The sequence below is a fragment of the Condylura cristata genome, unplaced genomic scaffold, assembly GCF_000260355.1.
Source record: "Condylura cristata isolate star-nosed mole 26May11 unplaced genomic scaffold, ConCri1.0 scaffold00005, whole genome shotgun sequence".
NCBI lineage: Eukaryota > Metazoa > Chordata > Mammalia > Eulipotyphla > Talpidae > Condylura > Condylura cristata.
Window position 1 is genome coordinate 8,296,016 of NW_004567106.1, and position 22,817 is coordinate 8,318,832.

Genomic DNA, 22,817 nt, shown 5'->3' on the forward strand with positions numbered 1-22,817 from the left:
AAAAATCCTAAGTAAAAATATTAGTAAACTGAATACGAGATAGGTATTACTACAGTGAAACAAAAGGTGATGCAAAAAAATCAACTGATGTCATTAAATTGTTAAAAAAAAATAAAAAGGAAATGGATTTTAAAAAGGATTTCTTCAAAATTTGTCATTCATCTCTGAAACAAATAAAACTCTTGTGAACCAGATATAAAGGGATATGTCTTCAACCTTGTGACAAATAGCTGGGACTTTCTTTGTACTAGTCCAGGGCTTTTATAATGGCTGTGCATTCTCAAAAAAATAAGGCCATTATAAAACAAAAAATGATAACCATGGTTACCATAAATTGAAGATATCTTGACAATAGCGTAAGAAGCACAGAGATAATCAAAATAGAGATGGAAGAACTATCATACCATCATCCTTTTTCCATAACAAAAAGTAACTCATGTACATAAGTTCATTAGTCTTTATACAATATTGTATTAAGAAAATCAAATTCCCCAAATATCTGTCTGATTAATACTGAAACTGAAACAGCAAATGGACTCCATCAGTTTTTTCCTACCAAATTCCATCCAAAAATTAGTCAACTTTAAAATGTTATATGCAGTATCTATTTTTATTTAACAAACTCTGTAAATTGAAAAAATAAGTGTGAAAGCAAAGGACTAGACATCGTGAAAAAAAGAAGTGATGAAGTAATTGTGTCATTTGGGAGAACACCAGACATGAAAATGAGCAAGATAATAGATGGCCTGGTTAGCATTCACCATAGGTGCCCTCCTCAACTCAAAACTGATCCTAATGCAGCTCTGAACTACACCAGGTTCTCTAGTCACCAGGGTATAAACTAATGAGTGAATTAAACAGCATCATCCAGGGAATTCCTGGTCAGTTTAGAACACCTGTCTCCCAAGTTAACTGGTAGCCAATGAAACCCAAGACCTACCCCTCAGGGGACCATGATGACTATGTGTCATAGCTCATTCCTTCCCTCTCCAGTGCTGAACTGTATGGCTGCTATGATCTCTTACCAAAATATACCTTAAAAAATGCAGTCCTCTTTGCTTTCCTCAAGTACTTCCTGGAATGTGTAATAAATGCCCACTATTAAAGTTTGTGACTAAGATTTTACCATCAAAAGAATTTCCTCTTCATAGCCAACACTTGTGGGTGAAAGGTGGAATATTACAGTCTAATAGAGAAATCGCCAACAGTCAAGACCCAAGTCATATTACCGGATACAGCTATAAACTGCATACCTACCCAGACCTTAGAAATTATGACTAAAGGAAAAATGACAGTTTAAACAAACCAATAAACCCTTTCATAAATACTCATTTTTATACTCTTCTAAGTTCATGAAGAAAATAATTTTTTTTATTCTTTGAAACTGTCTTGTTATTTGAAGTCCTAAACTTCATGTCAGTAATTTAGAATGCACATAGTTTTCATTTTTAAAAAATGAAGCTTTAAAAAAATAATAATAATAATAATTAAACTTTCAAAAAAAAATGAAGCTTTGCAGATGTCTCTGACAGTTGGAAAACAGCAAAACTCAATACTCTTGATGGTCACATCTTCAGAGCAAAATTTTAACTTAAGAAGTATGTCCACAGGGCCCCACTGACACAAGGGGTTAAGTCTCAGCACTATGACACTATCCCGAGTCTGGGAGCTGACCTACAAAGCACAGCAGACCTCTCCTGTCTCTCTAGCTGCTCCCTCTGCAGTGTATTTCGATCAATCTACCTGTTCTGTTCCCCACTGTCTCTGGTGAATGCTCTTATTCCCCACACTTCTGGCCTGTACCTTAGCTCTCGCATGCATAAGTAAGTAAATAGTTTAAAAAAAAATAAAATCTACATTACCGGTAGGCACTTCATTAATTCTGCAAGTCACGTATACTAATTATGTTAAGATGTAGAGGGTTAAAAAAGCAATTTAAGTAAGTCTGATCTCAATTTAAATATATAAACTACATAAGGCATGTATTTACATATTTCACTTATGTAAGATTATCTTCTGCAAAGAAAAATAGCAAGTCACTAAAATACAATTAACTCCCTAGAAGATAAGTTATTTTTCCTTCTGCAACCCTTTTTCATTTTTTCCCATTTTAAGCAAGAATTTTCATTTTACTAATGAAGAATTCTACAATATACCTTAAAAAAAAGAATCACCTCAATTAAAACCACAATGAGATACCATCTCACACCAGTGAGAAAGGCACATATTAAAACAACTAGCAGGCCCTCCCTGGTGGCGCAGCAGGTTAAAGCACTGCACTAAAAAGCTTAAGCCACTTCTGCATGGGTTCGAGCCCCCTCCCCCCCCAGGTGACCACATGGGGAGACAGACCTTTCCTGTCCGGCCCAATACTCCCCTTAGCAGTATACTTCGTTGATCTGCCTGTTCTGCTCCTCACAGTCTCTGGTGAATCCTCTCACCCTCCGCATCTCTGGCCTGTACCCCAGTTCTCTATGAATAAATAAATCTTTAAAAAAAAAAAAAAAGACAACTAGCAACAACAAAATGTTAGTGAGAATGTAAGGGAAAAGGAACTCTCCTACACTGCTAGTGAGAATACAAACTGATCCAAACGCTATGAAAAGCTGTTTGGAGGCTTCTCAAACTACTGAAAATGGAGCTTCCATGTGACCCAGCAATCCCACTCCTAGGTATCTACCCAAAGGACACAAAAACATCTATTCAAAAGGACACATGCACCCCCATCTTTTTTGCTGCACTATTTACAATAGTAAAGATGTAGAATCAACTCAAATGCCCAAAAATAGATGACTGGATTAAAAAGATGTGGTATATATACACAATGGAATGTTACTCAGCAATCAAAAAAGATAAACTCATACCTATTGCAGCAACATGAATGGAGATAGAAGGGGTTATGCTTAATGAAATAAGCCAAAAAGAAAAATATCAGATGATTTCACTCAAAACAGGAGCAAAAGGGATGGGGGTGGGGGAGAGGGAGAGACAGAAGCAAATGTAATAAAGTAAAAATGAAAACAATAAACAACTATAAACCAGAGACATGTTATGGGGTGGAAAGGGGAATAGGATAAAAACTGGGGTGGGTAAAGTGCACAGGACAATGGTGATGGCACATGGTATTGGTGGGAAGCCCACAGGGATTACAACTGAGATGAAAAAATGCACCAAATAAAGAATGATGTAAAAAATTAAAAAAAAAACAATGACTCTTACTCAGATCCAATTCTTAAAAGATTGACCTTTTCACCTTGCCCTTCATGCCATCAAACAAACGTTTAGAGTATGTCTGCACATCCCATAGTCTGACTGTTCACTGTAACTGTTGCTACTGTACCATCTCTTATCAGCTCAGATATAAGTCCCTGACAGGGAGTACCAACAGATTTTAATCTTTCCCCACTTACTTCAAGCTCATTATAAATTTGTGCGATTACATAGTACCTCTACAATCCCCCCCCACACACACAACTCAATACTTAAGACATTAATGTTTTAAGCCATGGGGGCGGGGAAGGGACTTACTCCCTATACTACTACTATAGTCACACAATGGAACATTATTTGTCCATAAAAATGAAATACATGAATGAATCTTGAAAATAATGTTAAGTGAAAGAAATTAGTCATAAAAGACCACATATTATACAATTTCACTTATATAAAATGTCCTTAAGTGGGAGACTGATAGACAGTAAGTAGGTCAGTGATTGCTTAGGACTAGAGATTGAATGCTAATGATACAGGGTTCCTTCCAAAGGGTATATACATTCTAAAATTAATTATGCTGGTTATATACTCCTTAAGTAAAACATCTTAAATTGTATACTGTTAGTTGGTAAGCTGTATGCATGAATTAAGAATCAATATTTTTTTAAATAATACTACAATTACTATATGTAAACCTTAGAAGTCCTGTATCATGCAATTGTTACTGAGGACAAATTTTAATATTATAGATGAAAAAGAAAAATTAAAATATTTATATAACACCACAGAACTAGTCAAGAATATTTAGATATAGCACTCTAAAGAAATGTATCTCTAAAGTCCATGTTTTCTAAACTAGGCTTTGCCATCAGAGAGCATGCTGGAAATAACATCAGTGAAAAGTCAAATTCAGGGCCAGTCAAGCAGCTTTGAAAAAGCAGGAATTTTTGCCCCTGTCAATGTTAGAAATAAGTTTTTTGGGTTTTTTTGAGGCATCACTAACAAGTTTCTTTTTAGAAGATTTATTATTTATTTATGCGTACAAGAATTGGGGTACAGGCAAGAGGTGCGGGTATGAGTGGATTCACCAGAGAAAGAGTAGGAAGCAGAATAGGCAGATTGACTGAAATACACTGCTAATGGGGAGCAGTGGACAGGACAGGAGAAGTCTACCACACCATGTGGGTCACCTCCCTAGTGGGGATTGAACTCACATTGCAGTGGCTGTGGATAATGCTGCAATAATGCTGCACTTAACTCCTTGTGCCACCAGGGAGAGCCCACAGGAAGTAAGGTTTTAAAAGCTGAACATCACTTTAATTCAAAATCCTCTGGAAAGCAATTAAAAGTACTATGGTCATATAATTTGTCTTTATTTCAAAACTAGATTATGAGTATCTTCAAGATACCTAATTTGTAATATTTTAAATCAATGCCTCTGGAAAATCCTGTTCTTTCCTCTAGAAAATTCTTGTTCTTTATTTCTATTATACACAGAAACTATCACTATTTTTTAAACTATATTCTCTTTATAACAAACTTATATGCATTATAACTTAATGTATGGTTTAGATTTTTATCCACTTATTCAGTGGACTTTATAAATCATTCCATATTACCAGTGGCTAAAAAAGGGAATTATTCTAAGAAATATACATTTTAAAAGAACACCCTATTTTGTGACTTGTCCACTACAATGCAATGAATAATTTACTTAGTTGCTCTATTAATATATTTACCACTTTAACAAATTATCACAAACTCAGTCACTTTAAACAATAGATTTATTATTATGGTTCTGTGGGTGGCAATGGAATAAATGCTAGCTCCCAGCAGGTTGCATTCCTTTCTGATAGCTTTTTTTTTTTCAATGAAGTATTAGTATTTATTAAATGACGTATTAGTATTTATTGAGCTCTTACATATTTTTCTTTTCTTTCTGACAGCTTTAAAGAATTGGTTCTTTTATCTTTCCCATTTCCTAGATGCTACCTGCATTCCGTGGTTCATAGCATACCCTTCCTTCAAAGCCAGAAAAAGTGAATTATGTCCATTGCATGACTGTGACCTTCTCTTCAGACTCCCTTTTCCACTTTTAAAGACTTTATGATTAAATTGGTCCTATCCAATACAATCCAGGATAATCTCCCCATCTTGAGGTCCTTAACTTAATCATATCTACAAAGTCCTTCTGTAATATAACATAGGCATAGGTTCTGGGAATTAAGACATTGACATATTTGTGGTAATTATTTTGCTTACCAAAGTTGCCCTTGTCTTCCCATAGTAAATTGTGACTAGATTGGAGGGTAGGAGAAGCACACTAATGATTAAGTGGAATATGTAGAACTTGGGATGAACATACTCTCCTTTCTATTTCATATTTTAATTGGCATTCCGTTTTGAAGATGAACCATAACTAATTAAGCATGGATAACAGAATATGTTGCCAATCAAAGCATAACAGCATACAGAATTACCTAAAAGGATCTGTTAACTTTGTAATCACTGTAGAAACCACAAAACTTTCTTTTGTACTCTATCTTTCCACACAGTTTTTGCCCCGACTCGGGAACTAGCATTCACACACCAGACACAGTCTGTATCACATAATAGGATGTTGCATCAAACGAGTGAACAGATAGCTGGGAAGAATACCAGAACATACTGATGAGTTTCTATGAATATTTTAAAGATATATATAGATATGGTTGATATCAAACCTCTCCTTTTTGAAAGGGTAAAAATTTTTAAAAAAAGATTAACACAAAATTATAAAAGTGACTTTTGAAAATTTGCCAGAACAATGTTCTATACAGTGTTTAGCTTTTTCAACTTAGCTTTGAATCTTTTTTGACTCAAAGACAGAAGAGTGAGTTTTGATGTACGCAAGTCATAGCCAGCATTTACTAGTTCCTTTATTCGATTTTTTAAAGTATTTATGCTTGAATCCAGAATCCGAGGATTTTCCATTATTTGTGAAATGCTAATGCTTTCTCCTATGAGGTAGTCTATTTTATCACTAAATTTTTTCTCTCCCAAAAAGATCAAATCTGGATAGCTTAAGACAAATTTAAGAACTTCTTCTTCCGTACACCCAAGAGAAAACAGCTTCTCCTTTATATTTATGTAGTTTTTTTTGACATAGTCATTGGAAAGGTCTAAGATTTCAGCTGCTGGACCACATATCAGGATGAGCAGCTTTTCATTGTTCAAGTTGAAAGTTGACTGTAAAAATTCAATGTTAGCTTTCACCCGTTTGGTGCTCTGAATTAAGATGAATGGGTTTTTGAAAATGATCTTCCTGACAAAATCCTCAGGATCATTGTGACCCAAGGACACAGAGACTTTTTGTAAAAGTTCAATCATCTGTTTATTCAAATGAAGACTATTGGAGAAGGTGCGAGGGGCATTGGTCAACAATCGACGAAGTAATTCATGTGACAATCCAACGGAGTAGAGGAACTCTATATTATTCTCCAGGTTTTGGTTGTCATTTGAACGAAAAAAGGATTCAGGAGAGCGTTCCAGAACATTTACAATTTCAGTATCTGAAGTCATAATTCTTCTCCACAGATCCCACCGTTCTGAAAGACTTTCAATTTTGCGTGTTATGGCTCGTGGATATCTTGATATGATGCTTGCAACCACTTTTTTGCTAGCTCCTTTGGACATAAGGAACATCTTCAAGCCCTGCTCATTAGTACCCACCCTGTGAAAAACTCCAGGCTGTCGTTTCTTTGCCATGTGAACATCTACTCCTATAGTAAGTAAGTTATTCAGCAATTCTTCATTTTCCAAAGGCTCAATATCTGTATCGTCATACTTAACACCAAAAAACCTAAATGGAATGGATTTGGAGAGAACTTCTGCTGAAAATCGGGTCATCCAACATCTTGAGCCAAAAAAAAAGTTACTTCTCATATACCAGAGATTTCTTGGTGTCATAATGGTGAGGTAGCCCAAACCTTTAAGAATGCTGTGTAAAATAACAAATATAATATTATGCAAACATATGTGTTAAACAGCTAATTGTAATGCTATAGGCATTACATTAATTTCTACCAAAAAAAAAAATCTAAAACTCCAGCTTTCCTGGTGCTTGGTAACCATTCAGCTACCCTACTCCCACTCTCTTAGCTCACAGTTTCTTCGTATCTGGGGACCTGGGGCTGTTTTCACCTCAACAAAAAGAAAAGCACACTGTCCACTGTTCTAGCTTTCTCACATTCTTGCCTTTACCTTGCCCTTTTTAGGTAGCCTTGCCTGCTTGGGATACCAAAAACCAGTTGCCCCTCTATTTCTGCTTTGTTCTCCTGGTATCCAAACCTTCGGTTTACTTCTAGTAGTTAATACTTTCAGTTCTGCTTGTCTTTTAACTGCTGGCCTTGCTCCTGCTCACAGATGTCAGACTTCTTTGCCTCTATTTGCAAGGCCTTATTATCAAATTCTAAATATAACCCAGAAAATCAATACTTCAGACTATCTAATTTCAGTTTTAAACACTTTTTTGTAAGTTCAGGGTACTTTTTAAACCCATACTATCATCAGAGACTTAATTCTTAGCTTATATAGTCCCCGTTCCTACTCTTCCACCTCACTCAGTGCAGCCTACACCCCCTTTGGTTGTAAACCAACAACTCCAAAACAATTTGTGTCTTCAAAATTATCTAGTTGGGGGCCCTTCCTGGTGGCGCAGCAGGTTAAAGCACAGCACAGTGAAGCTGTCCAAAGCCACTGCAGTAAGAGTTCAATCCCTGGTCTGGGAGGTGACCCACACTGTTTGGCCTAGCTCTCCTAACCCACATGCTGCTCCCCTCAGCTGTGTATTGCTGTAAATCTGCCTGTTCTGCTTCCAACTGTCTCTAGCAAATCTTCTCACACACCCTAACCCCCATACACCTCTGGCCAGTACCCCAATTCTTTGTATGCATAAATAAATAAATCTTTTTTTTAAATTATCTAGTTGGGGCCCTCCCTGGTGGCACAGCGGGTTAAAGCACAGCACTGAGAATCTAAAGCCGCTTCTGCATGAGTTCAATTCCCACCTGCCCCGGAGGTGACCACATGGTGTGGCAGACCTCTCCTGACCCGCCCGCTGCTCCCCTCAGCAGTGTACTTCGTTGATCTGCCTGTTCTGTTCCCCACTCTGTCTCTGGTGAAGCCTCTCACCGCCCCTGAGCCTCTGGCCTGTACCCCAGTTCTACACATGGATCTGTACTGAGATGAGAAATAAACATTAAAAAGTTACTTTTACCATTTTCCTCTACCACACCACATCACAAAAGACTAACCCAGGGCTCTAGGCATCTGTTTCATAATACACATAACTTCATACAAGTGATTAAATTTTTCAATAATTCATTTTTTTGGTCACTTAGAAATGAGGCATGACATATACGAACATATATGTGAGAATAATCATAAGTCTAACAAAATGAACAGCTCCATTTATGGGAAGTATTTTAGAAGAAAAGTCAAAAGTGTTCCTTTATTCAACTTGTTGACTGATTTATGTCCCCAAACCACGTGAGTTCTGATTGTGCAATGCATGTATATATTTTTAAATCATACATTTTCAGACTATTTATCTGCAAAAAATCTAATTCTTAATTTCACAATACTTACTATGAACTATTATAATGTAAAGGGAGTGTTTCCCTTTCCTCTTTTCTAATTAAGTATAAAATAGAAAAAAAAAACAGATGTTTCCATTTCACCACTGGTCCTGAGACAACTGTTTTCAAAATCATCAAAAATCTTCCTTTGTCCTTCTGATTATTCCAATTTAATTAAAACTTACATTATGCCTATAGCTCAGATAAATCTATAGACCCTCAAAAAAACTTCAGAAAGACTAAAACTATGGGATCAAATAACACTCAAATAGAAATATAGAACACTCACCAAGTAAACATCAATATGGTGAGTGAAAACAAAAATATACTTAAATCCCCCTATATCCTGAGTTCACAATTCTTCACATCCCTATAATACCATACAACTCTGTAGCTTGTCTTCCAAAAATGCATGCATTTAAAAACTTAAAAATATGGTCCTTTTCTTACTAAAGAATGAAGACTCCACTTTATACATTCAACCATCTGTTGTCTCTTACAGATGTTCAAAGGGTGACCCCTACTGGATAATGGGACAGAACACTACAATTGTAGCTGAGTGCTTCAGAGAGCAGAGTATAAAATAATAGTATATAGGAAGAAACAGTGAAACTTCTATTTTATATTTAGTTTGGTCATTTAAAATGTCTACTTTTAATATATTCTATAATATATGCTATATAATAGTAAGGCAAGCATGTCACTAATCAGTAAATATACATATACTAAAGGTACATGTATAAACCTTATTGCAAGTATACACAGAGTCTGAAGATTACTACTCAGGACAACATACTCTCTTGAGATTGTTATTAACATTATGACAAACTCAGCTGAACAAGTCCCAGAAAGTTCAAATGAAACTGAAGCAATGACAGACTAAATGTAAGTAAAAATATCTGTATGCCAAATTTCTTAAAAAGAGTAGCAAGGTTTCTCCTGAATGTGTCACAGTGATTTTATCTTTGTGCATATTTATCATCCATGGAAACACCCTTCATACAAATGCCCAAAATGTAACTGTGCCATCTTTTCCAGCCCCTAAACAATCCCTCCACTGATTAATGAAATCACTATCACTATCTTAATGGTCACTCGTGATAAAAGTCTAAAAGAGCTTTGCATTCTTCCTTCCTCAACCCCAGTCATCATATCATAGCTCAGCTTCTTCACTATCTCTGGAATCTGATCTCTATAGTCTTTGCAGTTCTTTCATCCAGATTACAACAGGCACCTAACTTTCCTCTCTAAACATCACTCAAAATTGCTACCATAGTATACTTGTAAAAAAGGTGTGAATTGCTTCTTACTACCTCATTAAAGACCTCCATAGCACTCACCTGTAGAGGTGAATACTATCTTCAAATTGACCTTCAAATTTCTCACCACACCGTTCCAACTAATTTTTTAGCCATGTCTTTGACTATGCAACCTTACAACCAGACACCACTGCCTTTCGTACCTCTGACTCTCAATATCCTTGCCCATTCTTGTCACCCTGGCTTCAGTTAAGCTATTGTGTCTTTTGGAAAAGCCTGTATTTCTAATACCTAAGCATAGTAGAGGATCCCATTCAAATATGATCTTCCTATAAACATTTAACTTAACAAATTTGTTTCATAATATTACTAAGGAATCTAAAACTAAGTGTTCTATTTAGAAAAAAAAACAGTTGAACTGGACTTAGAACTTGGAACAGCTAAAGTCTGGGTTTGACTACAATACTGTAAATGCAATAAACTGAACCAAAAACCAGTATAAGCAGTATCAACTAAATCTAAAAACTGGGACAATGGTAACTTATAAGCATATGAGGAAATTCGGGAAACACTCAAATACCATTCTTGAAAAGGAATTTGGTACCATACAAATTATCTTTTAATACAGCATTTCCATGTTTGAAAGACTATCCAACAAAGTAAATGGAAGGATAAAAGTATATATTTGTTATGAAAAAAAAAAAATGACCATCAAAATATTAGCAGCATTGGAAAAAGGAACCTAAGTAGTCACCAACAGAATGATTTATAAATTGTGATACAGCTATGCAATATAAAACCAAACATTCTGTTAAAAAAATAAAACGTGGGCCCTCCCTGGTGGTGCAGCGGGTTAAAGCACAGCATTAAGAAGCTAAAGCCACTTCAGCATGAGTTCAATCCCCACCCCAGAGGTGACCCACATGGCGCAGCAGACCTCTCCTGACACGCCCACTGCTTCCCTCAGCAGTGTACTTTGTCAGAGACCTGTCCTGCCTGTTCTGCTCCCCACTCTGTCTCTGGTGAAGCCTCTCACTGACCCTACAGCTCTGGCTTGTACCCCAATTCTGAATGCATAAAAAAGTAAATCTTTAAAAAAAAAAACTAACATAATAAAAAGATGACCAAATATTCTATGTTGCATACTGCCAAACACTATGGCTAGAATCCACTAACATAAATAGAGGAGTGGGAGAAGGACATTAATATATAGGGGTGGGGAAAAGGGGGTAAACAGAATAACAATTATTTAAAAAATTAAGTGCTATGTAGTATTTTGCAATGAGGCAAGAAGTTAAAAATATACTGGCTTGACAGAAAGAAAAAAAAATGGATGGTTTCATTCATAGCAGGAGCATAAAGCACCAAAGAGAAATAAAAAATAATGAACAACAATATACCAGAGACATTTTACTGGGGGGGGAATGGGATCAAAATGGGGGTAGGGGGGAGCACACTGGACTATGGTGATGAATGGCACATGGGTGATTTGATGATGAGAAGTCCATGGGGATTACAACTGAGTGGAAAAAGGCCCAAAATAATGTAAAAATAAACTATTATATTAAAATAAAAAACTCAAAAAAAATTGTCTTGAGTGTGTGAAAAGTAAAGGAAAATAAATACCTTTATTTTTCAATTTCTGATACACAAAAAGTAGACTTCTAAGAATATCAATGATACTCTTCAGCACCCAGCTCCACTCAAAATTCTATAATGTCTAGTAAGTTTAATATTTAAGAAGTCTCATGTAAATAATTAAATATTTAAGAAGTCTAATCCATTGCTTCAACCTACAATTATCAAAAACATTCCATTATGTATTTCAATCTCTCAAATTGACGTCTTTAATCAAAACCATTTTTCAAGGGTTAAAGTTCAAAGTTAACAAATATACTGAACACTTGTAACTTACGAGGTCTATGGCTAATTCATATTGTTCCACCACTCGCCTGAATAAGGGGATTTTAATGGAAATAGCTAAGCACCGTTGATCTTCTAAGAAAATAAACTTAAGTTTGAAGAGATTTAGAGATAGTAGCAGTGCATTTCTCACCTCATTTTCTTATGGAAAGAGGATTTTGCATCCCTCCGGAAAAGCTGGAAAAGTTGTCCCTAGAAATAGCACGGTGGCATTTCTGAGCTATTAAGAAAAGGAAAAGTATAAGCCTTGGTGTGATGTGAAAGGTAGCAGAATTCCGAGTACGACTCGTAAAGCCAGAGCTAAATGCCTCGCCAAGTTCTGCTGCTTAAACCCCACAACTTAAAAGGTAGACATTATTCTAAAACTACAAAACCTGGAGGAGCGCCGCGCTCTTTACTAGCTCATCTTTAGTTAGCTACGGCGTAAGGCTCGATCACAGCTGTCTCGCTTAACTAAAAACACTACTAACTCCCAGGTTCCAAACCAGGGGCTCTTCCCAGCATTCCTCCTTCCCCAAGAACAACTTTGGAAGCACAGCGCGGCACATCAAAGTCCTCCAAATATGCTTCTAAAAAGAGAAAGCACAGCGGCGGTACCGAATCACCCACCTCCCACTGGACTGCACCTAAATACTTCAGATTTCTTTATTGCGCCTCGGGGAACTGAGCGGAAAAGGGGCGGAAGTGAATCAAAGCGAATTTCCTGTCGTGGTCGCGCGTAGAAGTGACGTCACTCACAGCCATCCTCCTAATGTGACGCGAGGAGCCCGGCAGGGGGCGATAGGAGACCGTGATGAGCGCTGGGAACTGTCCGTATGGGGGCGAGAACCGGCATTTACCAAATACTGAGGCCCAGCCTCGGGGATTGTTGCTGGTGGCGACCCGCTGTGGGAAAGTCGCTATTATGGAGGTGTTTTGCAGCCTGTTAGAGCCATTGGCCCTATAAACGTGTCTAAGGGGATGTCGGTGAACCGTGGCGTTTGGCACAGAAGAACGCTATGAAACCTGAGGCTTTCAGTAATCAGGAGGCATCTTGGACATCCTGGAGTGTGGCTACTAGCAAGGATTGGGCGTCATCCTCCAGGCTAGGAGAAAATTCTAGTGCAACTTGTCTGCTTACAGCACAAATTAAATTTGGGATCGAATCTGTGACGATTTTAGGCTACATTTTCAACAGAAACTTAAATCTTCACGAAGGATTCCTTTTCTTCTCTGGGGAGGTCGCCTTAGACCTCCCTGGTTCCTTTAAGTCACCTACCTGGAGATGGTAGAAATGGTTAAGATCAATTCAGTACAATTCTACTGCGACCTCCAAAAGAATAATAGCGCCTCCCTGGTGGCTCAAGGAGTTAATTCTTACCTCTGTGAAGATAGCGGCAGCCACAGCAGCCGTTCCATTCCGGCCAGGGAGGTGACCCACGTGGCACAGCAGATGGCTCCTGCCTCACCCCCTGCTCCCCACTCTCTCTGGTGAAGCCTCTAAAAAAAAAAAAGTACTGTACCCCAGTTTTTGTATGCAAAAATAAATAAGTCCTTTATTTAAAAGAAAAATAATGCGGCCCTCCCTGGTGGCGCAGCGGGTTGAAGCACAGCACTGAGAATCTAAAGCCGCTTCCGCATGAGTTCAATTCCCACCTGCCCCGGACGTGACCACATGGCGTGGCAGACCTCTCCTGACCCGCCCGCTGCTCCCCTCAGCAGTGTACTTCGTCGATCTGCCTGTTCTGCTCCCCACTCTGTCTCTGGTGAAGCCTCTCACCCTCCGCATCTCTGGCCTGTACCCCAGTTCTGTATGAATAAATAAATAAAATCTTTAAAAAAAATTAAAAAAAATATTAAAAAAAGAAAAGAAAAGAAAAATAATGCATAAATTAACAAAATTGGCTTCATGTTTGTAAGTTATCTTCAGGAGGAAGTGGTAGTTCAAGAGGAAGTGGTAGTTCTGGCCTTAGAAAAACAGAAAATAGGAAAGGGGATTGGTACTAAACTCTACTGCAATTTTTGTTCCATTTTTTATGCCAATGAACTAATTTATTATTTTATTTTCACTCAGTTCCTTACCCCAAGCTAGTTAATGTCAGTTTGTTTTGAATTAACTTTGCTTTGTTTATAAGGACAAAGATTTGCCTTTGGGCTTTAAATTATTAATAATCAGCCTGTCTAGTAAGTGACTTATTGTAGCTTTGTCAGTTTAAAAAAAAAAGGGGGTCCTCAAAAGTTAGAGATGGTCTTTTTATGTGAATTTGTAAAATCTAATTCTGCATGGGAGAAGCGCCTATATCCAAGTTAATAGTGTTACAGCAATTTCCCAAAGAAATCAAAACGCATTTAGAGAAGTAAAGAGATTTACTTGTCATGGGTGGGCTCAGTGGGATCAGTCCTAAATGGCTGAGCCCCAAATTACAGGAATGGTGAGGTTTTATACAGTTTGTATGAAGAAACTTGTCATCCCATCCATCATAGCATAAGCATTCTTGATTGTTTGGGAAGGTGGTCAAGGTAGCAATAGCTACTACAGTAGACAAGCAGCACACTGAAGGAATTTTCTGCTCTAGCAAGCAGGAGAATCCAAGCAGCAGACTTCCCCAAGCAGCAGGCCTGGGAAAGTAGCAGAACCTAAGCAGATTTGGGAAACTTTTGGCTTCATTTCCCCCCTTTTGATATTTCTACCAAGGGCTAGGGAATATCAACATAATGATTCATGAACAACACCTGACTTGTTGGCATAGAAACAACAGTCTTTAAGATTATCCCTGTAGAATCACCAAAACCCACAAGCAACAGGATGCTCAGGGGGTTACATTTAGAACAATGGCCAGGGCCAGTATGTGAACATTGGGTAGCTTGTTTACCTAACAGAAGCTTGAAGTCAGGGATGAGTAAAGTGAGGGCACAGAGACTTATATCAGGTATAATTAGAACATTTATAGATACCAGTAGAGCAAACAAACAGGTTTCATTGGGAGCACATAGAAGAACCAGAGACCTTGGATACATGTGTGCAAGACACAGAAACAGTAGGGCGCTGGCCACAGCCCAAAACACAAGGGGTCTGCCCCCAGATTTTGTCAGGACAGGCAATAAGCTAATATAACAAAAACACTTAAACCGGAGAGGAAGCAGGAAAACCTGACACTGGGGCCAGTCCAACAGTTTATGTACATCTATCTGATGTTCCTCAAGCTTCTGCCATGTGTTGACCAACCAGCTTCTGGGTTGTGGTTGGAGCAAGGCTGCAAAAGGGTCTGAGCAGGCTGTCCACTTCTGTGGCATCTTTGGAAGGCTGGCTCAAGTGGCTGGTCCATGAAGAAACACCAGGAGGAGATGCAGATAAGAACAAGTCCACACACAGGCCTTTAGAGGGAGGGGCCCGTGTGCTGCATCCCTGGCAGGGACTTGGGCCACTGAGCAGTGTGAGGTTGTGCACAAGTCTGGCACCTGAAGATTTTAAACAACTGAAGGAACAAAAGTTTATCTATCCTTCCTAACAATAAAGAATGCTTATGCTATGACAGATGGGATGACAAGTTTCCTCATACAAACTGTATAAAATCTCACCATTCCTGTAATTCAGGGCTCAGCTTTTGGGATTGATCCCACTGAACCCACCAGTGTGATAAGTAAATCTCTCTCTCCACTTCTCTGAGTGCCGTCTGACTTCTCTGGGAAATTGCTTAACTGATGGATATAGTGGAAAATTAGACAAAGCCCTATCTACTCCCCTGTATGCTTCTCCCTATCACTTCGCCAAAAGCATAGGTGACCCAAGCCTCTACTCAATTAATGTAATTAAGAAAAAGTGTGGCTGGAAATAGTAAGGGTAGCAGAGAAGACCAGAGACAGGGAGGAGGCAACAATGAGGGGACAAAGAGGAAAAAGGATGATAGCAACTAGTAGCAACATGGTTAAGAGTATTTCCTAGAAGCTGGTTAAAAGTTTTATACTTTTTAAAATAAAGGTTAAAGTGATTCAATTTTTAGGTCAAATTTGCATTGTAATATATATTAGAAAAATTGAATCATGGTGATGGTAGGTAGTATATGTATTTTTTTTTAATTATCTTACATGAAAAAAAAAGAACATTACCACATCTACATTGAAACATCTCCTCCCCTCTCTCAATCCAAAAGTCTGTTGCAGTATAATTAGATTTAGAAATTGAGGTTAGCTGCTGAATGTCAAGTCAAGTTCATATACAGAATATGTGCTATAATCAGAAGCACCTCTTCCCTCTTTATTTTTTTTTTAAGTTTGAGAAATATTTTTTTTTAAGATTTATTTATTTATACATAGGGTACAGGCCAGAGGTGCAGGTGGTGAAAGGATTCACCAGAGACAGAGTGGGAAACAGAATGACTGAAATACACTGTGGAGGGGAGCAGCAGGCAAGACAGGAGATGTCTGCTGCGCCATGTGGATTATCTCCCTGGCTGGCGATCAAACTTGAGTTACAGTGGCTGCAGATAGCTTCATAGTGTTAAGACTAAATCCCTTTTGCCAACAGGGAGGCCCCTCTTCCCTTTTTTTTTTTTTTAACATATATATATATATTTACATCATTCTTCACTTTGTGCATTTTTTCATCTCAGTTGTAATCCCCATGGGCTTTCCAACATCACTTCACCTGTGCGCCATCACCACAGTTTAATGCACTCTTCCCACCTCAGTTCCGATCCCATTCTCCCTTCCATCCCCACAAAATATCTCTGGTTTATAGTTCATTGTTTTCATTTTTAGTCTATTGCATTTGTTTGTCTCTCTTTCTCTTCCGTCTTTTAATTAAAAGTTTTCCACAGTGCTGAAATGCCCATCTGACCTGCTGTGCTCAGGAAATATCCTTAGTATTTCATGCTAAGACTGCTTGCAAAATACAGCCCCTCAGTTGGCCACTCATATTTGGATCTTGGCAAACCCAATTAAGGTCAGAAAAAAGTTGTCCTCTGGCCCTTCCTGGTGAACAAAATTTAGGGGGGCAGCACTGTAAGCTAGCTGCAGCCACTTCAGAGCCAGTTGGATCCCCACCCTGGAGGTGACACACATGGCATGGCAGACCTCTCCTGACCCGCCCACTGCTCCCCTCAGCAGTGTGCTTCCTTGATCTGCCTGTTCTGCTCAGCATTCTGTCTCTGGCAAATTCTCTCACTGCCCCAGCACCTCTGGCTTGTACCCCAGTTCTGTATGCATAAATAAATAAATCCTTTTATTAAAAAAAAGTTGCCCTCTATCCCACATAGTAACACCTACAGACTCCTAGACTCAATAGACAAATGTATTCTTCATTCCATATCGACTTCCTACATATATCTCCCAGCTTCCTACTGGTCTTTCTTGAAAGCCCACCAAAGAACATTAAGTCTGTTCAGAACTCTTTTTTCCCATTCTCTCTCTATTTTGTTTGTATATGAATACAAGATAAAAGGCAACAAATTGCTTTGGATAGAGTAAGACAGTAGATAAAGCTACCCAGTAGTCCCAGGTCATTAACACCCCCTCTTTGCAAGCTAACAAGAAAAAAATAATAGTAAGCTTAATTTCCTGCCTAATCAAAACAGTTGCCTTGTAACAACCTTCTAAAGATTTTATTACTGGCAACTTTCTTTCTCTGAAATGTGCCTTTAGAACTAAGTAGGGTTTAGAAGGACTTCCTAAGTTAGCTTTCCTACTCCCACACTCATTGCCACACAGTTCCATGACAAGAAATTCAGCAAATTTGCTGATTCTAGACCTGATAAGATACTGGACTCTCATGTTAGGTGCCACCATAAGAGAAACAGAATTGGCCTAGAGAAATACAATAACCATTTGAAATCCCTTTCAGTCTAGATCTGTTTAGCTTGGTGAATTAAAGTACCTGTCGGGTTGTCTGATCCTGTAATTCTATTAACAGCCAACAGTTGGGGACCCCTGAATGCCTCACTCAAGAATAAAATTGGTACTCTAACTATGGCAGTTAATTTTGAAACTGAGATTCATTGACACAATAGATCAAAAGAATACTTCAGGTGAGTGTGTTTCTGGGAGATAACAGCCTCTCTCACATAGGCCACAAGGGGTGATGTTAACTCTACCCGGGGGTGGTGAAGGGAGGATGTTTTAGAGCAAGCCTGTACAGCAACAGTAGGGGAATATGCTTCTTCATGCATCACATACTCAGAAATTGAAAGACAAATCCCACCTAGAGGGGGAAGTCTTAGTATATAATAAGCACAAGATCAGATAAACTCAGGGGACTTTTGATACATTCTTCACCAATTGGATCTGACTAGTCCTGTCAGGTTCCACTTGTAGTCACTAACACAATTGCTAACACAAGTCACTAAAGCAAAAAAGTTACTTAGGGCATAGTGGAAGTAATGATTTGCTGTAATTCATTAAGTAATGATTTATATACATTATTGTTAGTTTTCTTGTTTCTAAGACTACTTACAGGGAGAAAAAACATTCAAGTAGCCTTCTGTCTAGTTCTATGCCTACAACTACCCTGAAATGATTCTTAATCACTGGTAGAAAATGTTATTTCACCAGAGAGCAGGGGAGAAAATATTCCCAAGGTGGAATAAAATCTTCTTTGTCCAAAACTGTCTCCTTTCCTATGTACTATATTTGAAATTCCACCTTTAGAGATTTATTCCTTGGTATTTACAGCATGGTGAATTTAAATCATAAACACATTTGGAAGGAAAAACAAATTAAGCCAACTTTCAAATAATAAATATTTTAGGCTTTGTGGACCACATACTGTCTCTTGCAAATTCATCTTTTTTTTTTTTTTACTACCCTTTTAAGAGATAAAAACCATTCTTAGCTCAAGGAACATCTGGCTACTGGTCATATTCTGCCAACACTTTAATCTACAATGAGCTGCGCACATTTGCTGTAACTTAGTTTGTTGATTTACATAGTCTAAATGATAGGAATTTTGAAGGAAAGGACAAATAAAAAAATTGCATTTGAAAATACTCATATGATGCCATTCACCAGGTACTATTTTAATTACTTCACCTATATTAATGTATTTAATTCTGTGTTATAAAAATAGTATCTCCATTTCCCCTTAAAATATGAACACCAAGTATTTAGACAGATGAGCATATCTGGGCTTAAATGCTATAGTTTCATAAAACTGTGAAAAATGGAAACTAAACTTGCAAGAATGTTCATGATCACCTTGTCCAACCTCTGTATTTATAGAAAAGGAAATTGCTCCTCACTCTGCCTATGGTGAATCCTCTCACCCCACCCCCAAAACCTGTGACCTATACCCCATTCTTGTATGCATAAATATATAAAGCTTAAAAAAAAAAAAAGGAAAGGAAACTTAGGCTCCAAAATGACTTATCTAACAAATAATGTTGCTGATAACTACATTACACAGAATTCTTTAGTTACAAGCAGCAGAAATTTTTTTATCACTCAAGCTAATTTAATTCAAAAGAGGTGGAGAATGGGGAGGACTTTTTTCCATTTATAACAAGGGAAGGTAAAGGACAGAGATTTTCTAATCCATGGCTAAATACAGGAATTAGGTTCACAGCTCTTTCTGCATCTTACCTCTGCCTCTCTCTTTATGTAGTCTTACTGTAATCAGTTTCCTGTTGTCTTAATGGGACAAAATATGTGGCTGCACACATCTCTAATGTTGCATCCTTTTAACAAGAAACTAAAGGGAAAAGGCAGTCTTGAACGTAAAATCAAACATCATGAATATGGTGCCTTTTTTTTTTTTTAAACTGTGACTATTTGGAAAAAGAATACAAGTGGTGGTTTATGTTATTGGTTGGTCCCAACAAAATCATTTGGAGTTAGAAAGGAGCGTTTTTTTCAAAAGAAAAAGAGGGGTTACTGTTATTAGAATGAGAAAAGAGAAATTGGACAAACTTCTTTGCTGCTGCCGGTGGAGAAGCAGAATTGGACTTGAGGTCTTTGTCTCCCATTCCAATGCTCTTCTCATTCTATTTATGCATGTAACACATTTACTGAGCACTCTTTTCAAAATCATATTTGAGCTGCAAGTAGCAAATCCTAGTCAATGATGACTTACCTACCAAAGGTCTAGAGAAAGGAATATGTTAATTGCATTTTTTCCTAATACCATGTATTCTCAGTTTTGTAATCACCTGTACTTGTTTGCCGCTGAAACTTTACTAGCTCTTCTACGTCCATCTTCACTTACTAGTCACTATATTAATCAATTAGGACTGTTACAACAAATGCAATAGGCAAAATTCCTACAAAAGTCTGCATATTTATTTTCCTCAAATGAAATCTTATCAGAAACCAGTATTCAGCATGAGTTACTTTTAATGAGTTTGCTGTTTTTTATCTTGTAACTCGTCTTACAGCAGTTGTGGTTTTTTTTTTTTTACTATTTTTTTTACCTTTTTTTTTTAAAGATTTATTTATTTATTTATGCAGAACTGGGGTACAGGCCTGAGACACGGAAGGTGAGAGGATTCACCAGAGACAGAGTGGGAAGCAGAACAGGCAGATCCACGAAGTACACTGCTGAGGGGAGCAGCGAGCGGGTCAGGAGAGGTCTGCGGCACCATGTGGATCTCCTCCCGGGCTGGCGAGGATCCAACTCATGAGGAACTGGCTTATGCTTCTTAGTGTTGTGCTTTAACCCGCTGCGCCACCAGGGAGGGCCCTCTACTACTTTTTTTTTAGCACTTCATTTTCTGGGTTTTTCTAAGAACTTCAGCACCTACATCTATAACATCATCTCAATTAGAAATTCAATCCAGTGTAGCAAAGCTTGGGAACCCACAACTCATCTGTAAATTGAGTTGTGCATAAATGCACACCTAGTACCGTGCTGGGTAGTCCCTTAACCAAGAAGTCAGCTTTGCTAAAGTCACAAGGCACCATCCTTAAAGTCTGGCAAAGAAAAAGAATGAATGTGAAGGCAGATTTTAATGACATCTGTTTCTGTTGATGAGATTGATAATGTCCCAAGCCTCAGTAAGATGGAATGTTTTGCTCTCTTACTTGGCCCAGGGAATCTACTATTTTTTCCTAGTGCTGAGGGGGAGTATCATAACACAGCACCCCTAGTACTCATTTAATTACTATGAAAAGCGGAAAATGTACTCTCTAATACAATAGCTTAAAATTCAAACATTTGTCTAATTAATGGCTAGTGTTCTAAAGTGATTTTTTTTTCCTTACACTAAATACAAACCTTAGATTGATTCTGTTCTCCTTTGACCAGACATTGTGATTTTCTGTGAATGTTAGCAGAACCAAAAAGGAAGGAACAGCATTTTTCAAAGCTTACAGCACATAAACCAATTACATTTTCCTCTACTATGTAGTGAAATAGGTGCTCTATGAAAACCCTTGAAAATATTACAGTCATGATTTATGACCTGCATGTATTTTTAGTATATATTTAAATTAGTTACTGTGAATTACATATGCTAAGATCATTTAACTAATTACCTGTATTATCTAAACCCCTACTTAAATTTCTTCTCTAGACATACTACTCCTACAGACTAAATTATTCATCTCACCAAACTTTCTAAGCTGACAAAGCCACTTGCTTTCTAGCTGAAGTGCTGCTGTGAAAAGCAAGTCACAGGTTAGCAAATTCTTTATGCTTTATTAAAAGATAAGGATAAAGAAACATGTCTAAAAATATATACATAGAACTTAAAATCTGTCAGACCATATGTTGTACAACTCCACGATCCAGGAAACAGCGGCATCCTTCCCCTGGGGGTATGTATTACTACTATCATTCTAGGTGACTGAGTGCTGATTTGTCGACTCTATAGTCATTCAAATATCACACTGTCAAAACAGAGATAGGAATTCCTAGGGATGGTGAAGGGTATGGTGTTGGGAAAACATCAGTGAATTGGCACTTCTCTGATCTGCATGCTTTTAGACCTGTATTGTGAGAATGCAAATGATAATGTGAATTTTCCCCCTGGCCACCTTTAGATTTCTTTTAAGGAAATTACTTTCCTTGTTTCTCACTGACAGTCAATGGAATGATTATAAAATATGGACTTTGAAGCAGTCTTTACCTGTAAACAAGATGGCAATTTATAAAACATAAAATCTTCCTCATTCTTTGCTCTACTGAAATTTTTACTTTTTTTCCTGGTAGATACGTTACTTTAATGTATTTAAGTTTAAAAATATCTTTTAAAACTTTGAAATAAACTCTCAAACCTATTGCCACTATTCTCTAATATGTTCTATAAATATGGTGTACATTTTACAATATTTTGCATCTTTATCTGATGCAAACAGACCTGTTCAAAAACCTAATCACCATTTTATGATAGATTATTACTCAGAGACTGTGTACATAGTACATTGAAAGCTATTTGTCAGTTATTCAGTTTGGGCCACAAATAATTCCAGCTCCCAGACCAAAGCAGATTCTTTTCACCTTTGTAACTACTTATCTTTTGGATTGAGAGACTCAAATACATTGGCATGTTAATGAAACCAAAAACTTTTCTTTTTTAAAGATTTATTTCTTTATGCATACAAGAACTGGGGTATAGGCCAGACGTGCAGGGCGTGAGAGGATTCCCTTGATACAGAGTAGAAAACAGAACAGGCAGATTGAAAAACATTGCTGAGGGGAGCAGTAGGCATGACAGGAGAGGTCTGCTGTGCCATGTGGGTCACTCTCCTGGCCAGGGACTGGGACTGACTGGGGGTAGCTTTATAGTGCTGTTTTTGTTTTTGTTTTTGTTTTTAAGATGTATTTATTCATACAGAACTGGGGTACACGCCAGAAGTGCAGGGGTGCTGAGAGGGTTCACCAGATACAGAGTGAGGA

At 37.7% G+C, this 22,817-nt stretch overlaps 1 protein-coding gene across 3 annotated transcripts in view; it reads right to left on the reverse strand.

Moving 5' to 3' along the window:
* Nucleotides 1–12,708, reverse strand: part of MTERF1 (mitochondrial transcription termination factor 1) — a 198,650-nt gene extending 185,942 nt beyond the window's left edge. The window contains exons 1-3 of one of the 3 annotated variants that reach the window (XR_001145097.1): nt 12,623–12,708; nt 12,147–12,233; nt 5,476–7,192 (exon numbers count right to left, since the gene is read on the reverse strand). Coding sequence is in view for 1 of the 3 variants with exons in the window: in XM_012720951.1 (XP_012576405.1) it covers nt 6,025–7,192; nt 12,147–12,151 (1,173 nt within the window). In the remaining 2 variants the exon portion in view is untranslated. Of the gene's footprint in view, nt 1–5,133; nt 7,193–12,146; nt 12,234–12,622 lie in introns of those variants that run through there. The other 2 variants (XM_012720951.1, XR_001145098.1) reach the window with 2 other exon arrangements.
* Between the last annotated feature and the right edge of the window lie 10,109 nt (nt 12,709–22,817).